This window comes from Anoplolepis gracilipes, chromosome 2 (genome assembly GCF_047496725.1).
Source record: "Anoplolepis gracilipes chromosome 2, ASM4749672v1, whole genome shotgun sequence".
Lineage (NCBI taxonomy): Eukaryota > Metazoa > Arthropoda > Insecta > Hymenoptera > Formicidae > Anoplolepis > Anoplolepis gracilipes.
In genome coordinates, this window is record NC_132971.1 from 21,897,118 (window position 1) to 21,912,520 (window position 15,403).

Below are 15,403 nucleotides of genomic sequence, written 5' to 3' on the forward strand. Positions count from 1 at the left end.
AAAATACATCTAATGTATTAAAATATAAATCGCAAAGAAATAATAAATTTGTATTTCTCAGAAATAACGGAACCTATAGATAAGATATGTATTAAAAATGGTAATAAAATGAGAATGTAAAAAAAATTAAATACGATGAAAAAAACTTTAATGAGTAATTTTCAAAAATTATACATTAGATATTATATTATTTAGTATTATTATTATAACATTTTTATAGATAAAAAAAAATATATATATATCGAGAGAGACAGAATAAGACTGTAAACAGATTTTTGTTCCTCTCTTCGTATTAAAATAAACTTTTATGAAATATCATAGGGTGCGCTTAAATTTGATATTACATTTTATTCTTCATCTCGAAGTACAACATCGATGCATCGTCGCATATAGAAACCTAACCCAGTGACCCGTGAGCTGACGTGGTTGCGGGATTCTCAGTTAGAACCTGGTTCAACCTCTATACGGAAACTCTGTTATTACTGACGAGAGAGGGTCCAACAATTTAATTAACTCCGCGGACACGCCTCGTGTAGCCTATCGGTAGCTTCTTGATTTACGTTCTCGGCACACTAAAACCTCAGGCTTAATTGCAAACAGTTTGTCCATCTGCCCACGAGTCTATTCGAGAGGTAGGCAAAGAATGGAAGATGGATCTCTCCTTTTCCAGTCCCGGAAGTAACGATTTCTGTAGGATTTCGGTCGATCGGAACTTTCAATTTCCTTCGCGAGATTGCTTGGCACACCTCGAAACTACACCGGATCGTTGTAATTAGCCTCGACCGTACTTTAATGAGATTTCAGATCAAAACTTGCTGCTGATAAAGAGAAGAAAGAGAAAGGGAGAGAAGAAGGGGATGAATATATCGCTCTAATGCCAAGTAAAGAGGCATCTTTTATTTTCTTTCTTGAATACTTTGTGTAAAAAATAGATATTACAATGACTCATCTACCTTCATTGATTACATTCACTATTTTTATATCCAAGGTTTGAAACTAATATAACTTGGGATGAAATATATTCTTAGTTTGACGACATAATAAATATGCAAAAATAAATGTATGAGTTAAAATAAATTTATATATTATTTTTTACCACAGCATATTTCGATTAAGCGTAAGATAAAAAAAAGACGAGAGAAATACGAAGATGGAAAGAGAGAGAAATAATATAATAATAAGCTTACTATAAATTTTCTTGAATTAAATCTCTTGCAAAAAGGCAATCGACAATTTCTCTTCTTTTGACAGTCACGTTTTAATTTGCGACATAATCTCTCGCACTATAATACAATTAAGCGACAATAACAGCGGTCACCCGATTCAACGAAAACGATATTATACGGAATCACGATTACGTTTTAATTTAGTCGAGCATGCAAGAATCGCAAAGTGGCTCGAGTGGAGCTTCATCGATGGACCGAATGTCATTCCTTTACGCGTGTTTTTTTTTTCACCTACACTCGGCGTAAACTCGTGTTCGTGCAGACACGAATACTCGCGCACGCAGGGGTAGTTCGCTCTCATTAACCTCTCTCACTGGCGGAGCGCCCTCAGCTCTCAGCCAGCTTGAATTGCACTCGTCGCGGAGGCGGAGGTGGATGCGAGAGAAAGGGAGGGAAGCGATCTCTCCATTACCGGGTGCAAGAGAGTAAAAAAGAAAGGAGGACACACGATGAAGAGCGAAAGGGTGAACGTCTGGGAGGGTCACGTGAGAAAACCCATCGATGCGTATAAATTAGGCCACTCGTTATGAAAAGGGTTGCTAGAGGCTGATGAAGCCAGACGGTAAGAAAAGCGCTTATTTATCACGCGCGACAGATGACTGGATGACTTCGGTCTCGTTGGTTCCTTAACCCCTTATCCGAGCGACCTACTTTTACAATGTTAAAGCCCCCTATATTATTGCGACGGTTTTGAATGGTTTAAAACTCATTGTTTGTCCTGTTTTCTTAAATAACAATTAATACAATATATACAATTATATATAGCGTGTAGATCAGGGTTGGGAAGTGTTACTTGTAACGTCGTTACCGTTACAGTTACTTTTTTTGATAACAAAGTGATAATTAACCAATTACAATTGACTTTAGAGAATAATGAATATGATTGGCTCATTTACTATTTGTTTTTCTGTAACTGTAGCGCTAACGTAGTTATATATTTTTTAGTAACGCGCTAACGAATTTAATAGTTACTTTTATCGTTACTTTTTACATCTAGAACCTATTTCCTATATTATATTTTCTATTTTCGTATATCCAATCTTCAATTATCAACATATTATAAATTTAAAATTATTATATTAGGTTTTAAAAAAAATTATGAGGATACAAAAAATATATATCTTGTATTTGACTATATTTCGAAATTTAATGCAAACCAACATTTTTTTTATTTATACTTTGAGTGTTTAAAATTTTTTTTCTTATTATTTATAATTTTACAAATTTAAAATAAAAAAATTATTAATATTTTATTAATATTTTAATTATTAATTTTTTTAAATAAAATATATTTTTTAATTTCTGATCCCGTTTTAACATTAAAAAAGTAACGATAACGATAACGAATATAGTTACTTTTTAAAAGTAACTTTCCCATCCCTGGTAGATGTTGAATTTCGTGAACTTAACTTGCCTGGATAAAGATACAAATTTTCACATTTAAGTGGATCTCTCTCTCTCTCTCTCTCTCTCTCTCTGTCTCTCTCTCAAAATTCAAAATTTTAATTTTTATATTTTAAAATTGATTAAATATGACAAATAGTAGACGAAAGATAGTGTACAACGACAAACCGAGTTGCAGGCTCGCGTGATTTTCACTCGCAAGCCGATGTAGCGTCTACAATCAACGTACGAGAGAGACGTTCTTAACTTAGACAAGAGCTGTCTTTACCAGCTGCGAATCTCATTCGTGTCTATGACGGCGACAAGAAGTGGTCGACGATGGAGATTCGAAAGGGCCGAGGGATGCGAACGGGCCACTTTACGAGCCGTTTAATTTTTCGATTACATCAGACGGCAAAAAAAAACACGTGTATTAGTGCTGACCTGGCAAAGAGCTTATAACTTCTGAGAAACAAATCTCGTTTCTTACACAGTCTTTTCATCGGAGGGAACACTTTCTAATTAATGAAGAATCTGACGATAAAATTATAACTATAGAAACTATAGAAATTATTTTGTCAAGTGTTTTGAATATTTTACCTACATAAATAAAAATATATTAGAGAAATATTTTTTCTAATATTGTACAGTTGATTTTGTGAATTTATTAGAAAAATAATTTTCAGAGGAAAAAGAAATAATCAAATAATTAATAAAATGTATAAAACGTTACATCTGCGGATTTGTTGCGATATATCGCGACCCACTTTAATACTTGTTCTCGCGATGTATAAATAAGGAACGCTACCAATTATTAACATACAAAACAACAACTTTAATGCAAATTGATGATACACGATAAGTAAATATTTCAAATATTATTTCGTTAGTAAAAATTATACATTATATATTACGTTCCCAGGAATATCATGAACATTTATCTGTCAACTTATATCGTTTCTGACATGCAACAAAAGATCAGTCTAAGCACATCATCCCACACACTACTCATCCGAACGGATGTCGTCGCGTTTACGAGGAAGTATTCACTAACGAATGGAATGTCGACGACCTAAATTGTCTTTAGCATATATTTATTCCATTCTTCTTATTTAAATAAATCCTCAATACATAATATATTTTAAAAATTCGATAATTATTCGAAATATCGATCATCGTTAGCTTTATCGATGAGAGAAGGCCTAGCGATTTATCTGCATATTTGCGAATTTGACGTTTTTAAGGGGGACAAAGGGGGTTGACAGTGGGTCGTCGCGGTGTCGGTCGTTGGGTCGTTGGAAAATTCAAGCCGACGAAAGATGAATGGGTCTGGCCCCGGGGTGGTTCGCCAGCTGACTGGGGTCGTCATAGCAACGCGGCAACCCAGGAACGACCCTGCCCACTCCTGCAATATTTATACGCGTCCACTCTTGCTGTCTTCCTCGACCGATTCATTTTTTCTCCCTGTTCGTCGATCTCCTTTTCAGGACAAGATCAGTTAGTCTTTCACCGCCCACCTGTCTATCCCTCTGTCTATCCGTCTATTAGAACGGAAAGATAAACAAACGGAATATCGCGCAAATATTATGTCACTATCATATTATATCAAGGGTGTTTTATCTCAAAGTCATACTGGAGTTTACACTTCCTCATTGTGCATTCAGGGTGAAATGCGATCGATTTCTGGACTTTAAATAAAATTAGATTAATTATAACATTGAGACCATTGAGATAAAATCATTCTAATTCCCCATTAAATAGTTTTTTTTTTAAATTTCTTTTAATAATATATTTGCTAAATAATATAAAATAATAGAGTTATTACTAAACACATTTAAAAATTAAATTTCTCATTGATAAGAAGAAAAAAGAAAGGATACATATATCTGGTCCCTGCTATACCGAACTTGAAGATTCCGATTAATACCAGTCTCATCGATGTCGCTGATAACTGTCATATCTGGCACGCCGCATTCAGGGCTTGAGCCTGAAAATTAAAAAAAAAAGAGATTTAAAGGTGGATTGTAACAAAGGGAATTGTGAAATTGCAAGTATCATTTATAAAATATAAGATATTAAAAAGCTTTCATTTAGCGCTTATATACTATATATTTAAATGCTTAGATGCATATACTACATATTTATTTATATATACTACATATTTAACGATTATATTCGTTTTATTCATGTACAGTATTTTTTGTAGAATAATTAATTAATAATAATTATATTAATAATAATAATAGCTGTTATGCAGGGTATTCGGAAATGAATGGTGGGAAAACTTGATCGAAATCATTCTAATTTTCCATTAAATAGTTTTTTTTTTATAATTTCATAATATTTGTTAAATAATAGAATCATTACTAAACATATTTAAAAATTAAATTTCTCATTGATAAGAAAAAAAAGGATACATATGTCTGGTCCCTGCTATACCGAACTTGAAGATTCCGATTAATAGAATGATTTCGATCGAGTTTTATAAATAATACAAACTGAAAATTGGTATAAGTTTTTATTTAATAATAATCAGCAATTTAAATAGTTTTATTACCTTGTCAATTTCAATGTGTTCAGTCAATTCATCCCATTAATGACATGTCGTAAGGGATTTATATATATATATATATATATATATATATATATATATATATATATACACATACTTGAGAACATCGAGCGTAACTCTTACAATTATTTCGATGATTTTATCACTGAGATGCAACGTAAATCTCTGATTTTTACACTGTACGCGATATTTTCACGTGTTCTCATAAGAAAACTCGCCTAAGTTGTCAGATTTATACCATCTCAGAAATAGGATCATAAAAATAACTGCAGGAATTACGCTCAATGTTTTTGATTGTAGAAATTGAATGAGTAAAAAAATCATTATTATTCAAGTCGATACCGTCATTACCAAACTATGTCACGTTAATTAGGCATTTCAGTCAGATATTTTAATGATAAGATAACAGAGCTAATTTTATTTTGTGATAAATAATAAAACTGTTTGAGTTGCTGATTGTTATTACAAAAATTGATAATATTCAATTTGTATTATTTATAAATCTATTAAAACCCAATCATTATTTTCGGACGTCCTGTATTTTTTTTTAGAGAATTAAAATTTGATATATTGACAACGAGCAAAGGATTATAATTAATATAATTATGAAATTGAAACTCTTAGTAATTAACGAAAGGTATTACATCTTTGCTGATTGCACGACACTTCTGGCTAATACTCGACTTTATCTAGATTACATTTCTAAAGAGGATAAACTCTCTCTCACACATCAAAGGGAATCGTGTTTGACCACCTGTTGTCTGGCAAGTGTAAGTGACAATTATGTCACTTTGAGAGCGAACAATTCGATAATTTTGTCGACTCTTTAACATCCTGAAATTCTATCGCATACAGTTGCATAATTTACTTATAAAATGTCCGAGACTTCTTTTTCATTCTTGCCTCACATTTATTCATGTATTAATTCTGGATTTTTAACCCTCAAACTGAACACGTGGGTCTTTCGTGTCCGTGCCATTTTTAATCCATTGTTTTAAAAAAATATTAATAAAATCTCGAGGTTGGAAACTTAGCCAAAAAAAAGTTTGTGTCAAAAGGAACTTATAACTGAAAGAACAATTTAAACGGTTCATTCAATGCAAAGTGCTGGCGAATATAAATCTGATGCGGACACAAATGACCCACGTATTCGCTTTATGTATATTAAATAAGAAAGGGTGAATAAGTGAATTTTTTTAAAAATATTGTTTTTTTGCTGTTAATCGTTTTTTTATAAAAGTAAGTTATAAATTTACAATGATAATCTCCCTAAAAAAGAAACAATTGCTTTAATTTCTATTGTGTTCACTTATTTTCATGCTAAAAGTATCTTTTGTTAATGATAACGATGAGCAACAATCAGGGGTATTAATCAATTTTTATATTGTAGATTGTAATGTAAATTACATTTTGTTTTCACTTTTCTTTCAAATGAATTACCTGAAGATTAACAAAAAATTTTTCCTCAGAAAAAAACATTTTTTTATACTTGAAAATTACCGATCTTCAATCATTCAAATAATTATATTTTTTTAATGCCGTGGACATACAGTATTTTTTTTCGTAAGCTTTGATCTTTGAACTAAAAATTCCTGGAAGCCTTTTTGTTCAAAATTATTTTTTTAAATTTTTATTAATTTTTATATAAAACATTTATGTTTCCAAATCTTGATCTAACGAATAACAAAAATATAGTATTTAAAAATATTCTTTAACTCTACTACATAAACTTTTAGTTTAAACTTAAAAGAAGATGTGTAAATTTTTTTAGAATTTTTTAAGTAATTTTAGAGTACAAAAATTAACTCGGACTCCAGTTACCCACGTGTTCAAGATTACGGTGCCAAAAAAATGTGTTTAGTTTGAGGGTTAAAAATAAATTATGTCTTTGCATTATTAAGTTGGTGAACAGTTTATATCACTACAGATTTTTTTTTTGCTTTTATTAAATATCCGTAAAAATTATAAATACCATGAATTCCAAGTCCCTAATTTACAAGGTAATGATTTTATTGTCGATCATTATTCTGCTTTTACTCTTCCGTACTTTGAAATTAATTTACGTTAACGATGGTGTGACACGAAACGCCTCGGAGAAAATCAATCATGTGGTTCTCGCCTCATCTCGACGATAGTCCACGTGCCAACGGCGAGTTTCTCGATCCGCAAGCTGCATCTCGACATACGCTTGCACCTGCGATCGCACCTGCACTGTCCAGCTGCCGTGACGTGGATTTCAAGGTCGCGATTAACGGAAATCTGTTATGGACCCGCGACTAAAGGTTGAAAAATTTCGCGATTAACAATTCTAAATCCTTCCGAAATGCAAATCAGTAATGCAACTGCGCTTTTTCTGTGCTTTAACGTGTGGTTTTGTTTAAGAAAATCACAAAATAAAATTTGATTTCGTTATCTTTATATATAATTAAAATCTGTGACTAAAAAATGCATAATTAATGTGGCATAGTTTGATGGTGACGGTCGAATTGAACAGTAATGTTTTGGAAATTTATTTTTAACTTACAAGTTAGATTTAATACTAAAGGAGGAAGAGAGAGAGATTATTTAATTAATATAAAATTAAATGTGTATAAAATATAACAAATTGTATTTAAAAAGTCAAATATATCGAATAAAGTCAGTTGATAATATATATTTATAAAAAAATTACATTTATTATGCTGTTTTATTTTCATACAATTCAAAATTAGGTTTTTAAAAAGTTAATTAAAACAAGCTGTTTATATATTATTTCTTTTATAGAAATTGTACTTTTTACTATAATATTATTCACTCTCTTTAAGTTTTTATACGCATATCTCAAACTGCGATAAAACGACGCGTCATACTTTTTTGTCGACCAAACGGATCTCCTACTCGTTTCCTGACACCATTAAAAGATGTTTACTTGAATCTCTTTACATAAAAATTAACTCTATTCTTTCTATCGTGTATGTGCATTACTATTCTAATTCTAATGTAATAATATCTAATATCTAATTTTCTCTCATTTAAATTATAATGACGTAATGAGATATTAACTGCGTAGATTGGAATTTTTATTTAGAAAGTGATGGCGATTTATAATATTTTTAAACAATTTCATTGAAAAAATCTTCCTCGATATATCGAACGTTTGCATTTTTTTAAATTAAATCTGACTAAATTTAGAATACCGACAATTACAATTAAAATTCCAATTCGTATACATATATCATTTTCACAAGTTGAATTTGACGTGAGACACAAATAATTTGACATTTCAAATAAATAAAGCTCTTAATATTGACAAACAAGTAAGTAACTATCAAGTTGGCGAATAAGAGCCATACGCGGATGTTAATGCGTAAATTTCTAAAGAAATTAAAGAAATAGCTCTTTTTAATTAACGTTTTCAAAATCTAATTTTGAATTGTATGTAAATAAAATAGCATAATAAATGTGATTTTTTTAATAAATATATTGACTTTTTAAATACAATTTGTTGCATTTTATATATACATTTAATTTAATTTTAATTTTATATTAATTAAATAATCTCTCTTTCTGACTTCTTTAGTATCAAATCTAACTTGTAAGTTAAAAATAAATTTCCAAAACATTACAATTCGACTGTCGCTACCAAACTATGCCACATTAATTATGCTTTTTTTAGTCAGAGATTTTTTAATTATAAAGATAACGAAATCAAATTTTATTTTGTGATTTTCCTAAACAAAACCACACGTTAAAGCACTAAAAAAAGAACACAGAAAAAGCGCAGCTGCATAACTGATTTGCATCCGCGTATGGCACTTATTCGCCAAGTTGACAGTTACAAATAATTTGCCCAACTGTCAACCGTTTATATTAGATAAATCTTTTCGTATCTCGTCATTGTTTATTCTCGTTTCGAAATTGTTCCTCGTAAAATGATTCTCGATTCTTACGACACGAAGAACCACAAATCGCGCGTATGAGATTGGAATATGTGGCAAGGAAACGTTGCGCAGAACAAAGCGCAATCACGAACGATTGCTAACCGAGAAAGGGAATTAAAATGCACAACTGGTACGGGTAACACCACATATGGCGCAAAGCGTAATTACCGTCGTACATACATGTGACGTAGCATTAAACTGCGATAGTAGTGGTGTAGAAAGGAGCATAATATATATTCTCACGGCAACTTAACTGGGCCAGAGGACACGCGTCCCTTGAATTCGCGTGACGGAAAGGAAGAGATAGTTATATATCGAGGCGATAAAATATTTAGTCACACAGTATATATATATATATATCAAAAGTCATTCTTGTATCCAAGTCTCTTTCTCTTTCAATTAAAATTTTCTCGATAAATAGATTTTCTATTTCTCGGTGAAAATTTAATTCTATCTGTATGAATAAACGTTATCCATCTTCGGATAAATAAATTATATCAAATTGCGAGTAATCATATACCCAATCCAATCCGATTTGTCTATTTTATTCGAACGTAACTTTTGATTCAATTCAACTCTTCGTTTTAACTAAAAATACTAATTGTAAGACACGAATTATAATAAATTTTATTACAAGAAAATCTGTTTAAAATTGACAAAAAAATAAGATTTGATCAATCATCTTATTTAATTTATAAAAATATCACTTAAAGTTTGCTGATTAATTTGAATAATTCTGCAATTAGGTCAATTACGTTCTTCGAGTTGCTATTGTAAGATTCCAAGAATTCGTCAGACAATTCATAGTTGGATGAAAGCGCGATATACTCTAATGCTATTAGCCAACGATAAAACTAGTTCCGCGTGGTGACTTTTTCGAAATTACATGTAGCACGCGATGATTCATTTGACAAGAATACCGGAATACCGCGGAAACCTGCTCTCTAGAATGTCACCGATGACTCATTGGCCCTGGAAAACAAGATCCTGACGATACGGAAAGACATCTCTCCCGGGGAAAGTTTCTTACGTAGAATTCAATTTCCTGGAATACTGACTACCCTGAGAACTTACGACGATAATATCGCGAATCAGTAAAATTTCCCATGAATATTTCGTCATTATTTTAAAAAAAGTTGGGCGAATCATATTCGATCAAAAATGTATTTATATTATTATAGTATGAAAAAATTTGTTGACAGATCGCGCGCGCGTAACATAATTAAAGTAATTGACAGTAATGTTTATTAAACTTTTCGCATTTATTTAATTACGGAAAGTATAATAATAATTACGCATTAAATAATAACGATTAATATAATTAATGGATTTGCTACGCTGTTAATACTATAAGCAACGCTGCTGACAACGAGAAGAGTAGTCGCAGTACCTATGTCGTATGAACTGTCATATCACGCGTTTCACGTGTCGATGCGGCGCCTCTTGCAGAGTGACTAGCTGCTTTGTATTCGCGACGAAAAATCTATACCGAGAATGTATTTATATATGTATGTTATCTTAAAATATATACATTGCAAGCAACTTTATCAGTAACAGTGATATATGTTCGATAATATTATCGTAATGCCGACTGTGTGTATACGTTCGAACTAACAAGTCCTGACAAGAATACTTTCACAGTTTTAGGTCGCCGACATAAAGCTATTCATGGATCCCTTCATTTATCATATTATCAACCAGACTGATATTTAATGTAATTTAATGCAATAATTTAATTTAATTGAAAAACATGTTTAAAGCATAGAATAAAATCTCTTACTGCGATGTCTTCAGTATTAGTGAATATAATTAATCTAATAATAAGCTAAAGTGATGCGGCTGCACGTTAAATTGTTGCAATTATCATACAATTACGCGATTTTGAAACGTAATACGTCAAGTACATATCGCGCGTTAACACGATGCGGAATGTTCCCGCTGGTCGTTGATCTCGTGAATCCCCGCGTGAGCCGAGGTGGATTTTTTTCCCACCGTTGTTACGTTGCCTTGACTTTTGCGTCTAATGGCCGAGCGTGTATGTACGAGCGTGTACCAGAGAAAAGACCGCGACACGCGAGAACGGAATTGCGCGAATCGATTGGGCGTCGAACCGGCGAAAGTCGCCCCGCGAACTTGACATCGCGGAGTCAATCAGCTGCCAGACGAAGTTCATATGTGATCGTTATCGTGCCATCTGCCGCTATCATCCTCGCTTTCACACGATACGCGAATCATCCCTCCTCGAGATAATAACTTCCCCCTCGTTCGTTAACAGATATACAAATTAAAAAAAAAAAAAAAAAAAAAAAAAAAAAAAAGAGAGAAAGTGTAATTCGTTTTATTTGCAACTTGATCTTTCCAATCACACAAATAGATATACAGGGAGGCCCAAAGTTTGGAAACGGTATTTCGAATATTTCGAAAATAAAGCATTTTAGAGAAAAATGTTTCAGACAAAAGTTGTACGGTTTTGAGGGGGCCATAAAATGGCACCATTCGTTTGACCTTGGATAGTCACTTGAAGGTAACGTAAAGGTCATTTTTAATTTCTTAAATGGAACCTATTATTTTTCATTACATATTCTTGTAGCTTACCTCGAGAGCTTTCCAAAACACTACAATAAAACTTCTTTTGATTAAGTACTTTTCGTAAAATATTAATTTTTCGATTATCTTATTTTAATACTTTTTAGCACATAATAATAATCATAAAGAAAATACATGGTTGTTTCTTAAAAAAAAAAAAATAATAAAAAAATTAATATTTCACGAGATATTTCGTATTTGATGTCAAAATATTGAAACTTTCAAGTCTCATAACTCGAAAAATACTTAATCAAAAGAAGTTTTATTACAGTGTTTTAGAAAGCTCTCGAGGTAAATTACAAGAATATATATACAATAAAAAATAGGGTATCCCATTTAAAAAAAATTGACGGTATCATCTTATAGCCCTTTCAAAACCATACAACTTTTATTCGAAACATTTTTCTCTAAAATGCTTTATTTTCAAGATATTCGACCGTTACCAAACTTTTAGGCCTGTATATTACTCTTCATAAATGTTTTACGTTGTTTCTCGATGTCCAAAGGTTTCCGAGGCAATTTAATTTTCCACACTTTAAAGGCAAATAAAATATTTACGGTCGCAGTAAGTAATGTAATTACAGAAAAAAAAAAATAGGAGAGATATTCCTCTCGCCTGACAATGAGTTTTTTTCCTATTTAATGAAATCAAAACGAATAGCGCTTTTTATCTCGCGATTCTGGGTTATATAGCTACGCTATAAATTCTCGGAACACGTATTTCTTCCTGGAGTCCGATGAAGATCGGAAAAACACTTGTGGCGAGACGAACGTTCGCGGTAAGAGACGTACGCCCATTCGATCAGTATGCCGAAAACGAACGAGAGGGAGGAGCGGAACTGAAGAGAAGTGTCGGTGGTCGTTGCGAGTCGCGACGCGCGACAGACAGAGCGAATCGAATCGATCCCTGCATCATTATTAATTCCTTCGGACTTTTGCGATCCCCGTGGATTCAACGGGATGCTTTTCCAAAATAATGCCTAATAGCTTTAGTACTTTTTACCGTTACCGTATTCTACACTTTAGAGAATAATTACTTATTACAAGGTAGCAATTATAATATCGTAAAGGAAAGGTAATTATAATTATAATTTACAAATATTGCCGAGCTTTTTTATTCGCTAACGAATCGCCCGCAACAGCTGAGAGACTTAATAAAGAGTAATTTTTTGACAAGAAAGAAACGGTGTGTTTAGTATCAATTTGGTGAGGAATTATTTTCCATTCCCAAGCGTCACCATATATTTCTTACGATTCAGATTACGCATTATACTTTCCAGCAAAAGGGAAGAGAGACGTACGAGAGGGTAGGTGGGTAGGAAAGTGTAGAAAGTACACGCGACGTCGCGAATCTATTATTATGATCGAGGCGTGCACCACCCAATAGCCACCTATACCTGCTCCTATACCGTTTGAACAACGGTGCGTCTATAGGGAGAGGAGACGAAGGGAAATTATACGCGATAATTTCGGGGCGGGGGCGGCAGATATGTGTTGTACGCTCCAGGAAAATTGGAGGAGAAAAGGAAATAGATATAAGTAAACCAGCATATATAGAGAAGAGAAACTCACCCTGCGAAGCGAAGTGCTTAGCGACCATAATGATGCGCGCGTGGCTCTCTCGCCGCCACAAATTTCAGAACATTATATCCTCCTCCGCACGACGGTAACAACCCCTCGACGCGCGCGAGCGAGCGCGAGAGGGAGGGTGGGGGGAGGGGGCGACGACTCCACGGCGTATCCCGGCGTGTCCGGAGCGGAGCGGAGCGACGCGAGCCAGGCGAACTCACCACTCACCACCACCGTGCTCTGCACACACAGATGCAACGACAGATGCGCGCGGACGGTTGACGGAAACGTCACCTAGAACAACTGTCGCAAAGGGCTGTCTCTCTTTCTCTCTCGCTCTCCTTTTCTACCTTCCTGTCAGAATCACATGTTCGCGAATCACTGCCGTAGCCCTCTGTACCTTGACGATTGCGCGAGAGGCACGCGAGAAGGAAGGAGAACGTACCACCTTTCCTGGTGCACCGCCACCACTGTATTACCACTACCAACACCAACACAAACCACCCGCGCACGCGTTCACCGGACTAGACGAGAGCGACGCACATGCCCGGACAGTTGCCACCCGACTGACGCGATTATTCCGCCGTCCGCCGTCCGTCGTTCCGTTCGCCTTCTCTCTCCACGCTTCGCACTTCCCCTTCTCCCTGTACCACTTCCCTTTACCGTCCTCACCCGTTTCAACGAGTAAACTGCTCCTGCTCCTCTGCTCCGATCGAGGCTCCGAATCGCCCCTTCCAAAGGCGCAAGAAGCGCGAGTCGCCCGCGCGCGCAAGTGTCGCCATCTGTAGAAATTTAATCGGCGACGTTTCGGTCGATAAAGAAGGAAACTGTAGGTCGAAAAAAAAAGTTTTTTTCAAGATGAAATAATGAAGCTGTCTAAAAGATGGCGCAAGGTCTGACAATCGACAAATATCCTGTATGAACACGTGACCAAGATTTTTCCTTCACGTACAAAAATATATGGGCTTTGTATTTTTCCTTCGATAAAACAAATATATAATATATACACGCACAACATTGTTTGATAAAATTGTTTACATTAAAGCTTACTTTATATTTTATATATATTTAAAATTTTATACACAAAACTTGTCTTTGAATTAAAAAAAAAAAAAAGAGATCTTTTTTTGTCAAGTCGCATCAGAGGAGCTGTGTATGATCTGAAAGATATATACATGTATATCATGTTTCTTGTACAGTAAATAATCTCTTTCATAGTTTTTATAGAATTATATTTGGAACGCTTCAACTTTTACACGTTTTTGTTAAGCAACGATTTGTCGAGATTCGTCTGATTTCTTATATCGCACATCTGCATTAAATTAAACGGTACGACATTACTCGGTCAATGGCAGGATTGCTTCACCGATCATCATTCTCTCGTTACCGTATTTAGTTTTCCGGAAGTATTGCTATGTTTACAAATGGGGATCCACGACGCAAATGCGATTACGTCAATTCGATCGGTTATGAATCACTATGCGTGAACACGTATCGTGTAACTCCTCGGCTCTTCAAGGTTCTTGCAAGATATCATTCGTCTGCCTGTCTAATTGTATAGCACAATAACACTTCTTATTTATTAAATAAATATATTTTCATAATAGAATAATTAATTTTAATTTGTTACAAACAAAAGTCAAATACATATATATATATATATATATATATATATATATATATATATATATTTTTTTTTTTTTCTTTTTATTATTTTACTTAAAGGAAATATCTTATATATTTTTTAAAAAATGATGAATTGATACTTTGTATAATAATTAGTTTGAAATAATTAAGTTTTACATGTCTATATATTGTTATGTTTTAACTGTAAACAAGTTTTTTATACACATATATAAAGTCTATACTTTTATCTTTTAAAAAAATTCCTCCTCATCATTGGATCTTTTATTACGCGCGATAAACTATAATGAAAAAGAAAAAGAAATGATTCGACTTTGCGGAAGCGAGAGGCACGCCGTTATACGAAGAAAGAAGGTATCGATGCGTGCACGGATTTTTTCATTAATCATTTATTCATACGCGCGCACTTTACCATATTTAGAATTAGCGCGGAAAAGCAAACTGATTAGTCCATGTCCGTATTCAGAAATCAAAATTGTCCAATGACGTTCAATAGACACACG

General features: G+C 33.5%; 1 protein-coding gene across 2 annotated transcripts in view; it reads right to left on the reverse strand.

The window, feature by feature from the left end:
• Myo81f (unconventional myosin 81F) overlaps window positions 1-13,941 on the reverse strand; it is a 39,202-nt gene extending 25,261 nt beyond the window's left edge. For both annotated transcript variants that reach the window (XM_072886877.1, XM_072886876.1), the window contains exons 1-2: window positions 13,260-13,941; window positions 4,490-4,596 (exon numbers count right to left, since the gene is read on the reverse strand). In XM_072886877.1, coding sequence (XP_072742978.1) covers window positions 4,490-4,596; window positions 13,260-13,287 — 135 coding nt within the window. In that variant the 5' untranslated portion in view covers window positions 13,288-13,941. The remainder of the gene's footprint in view (window positions 1-4,489; window positions 4,597-13,259) is intronic.
• Window positions 13,942-15,403: the final 1,462 nt, after the last annotated feature.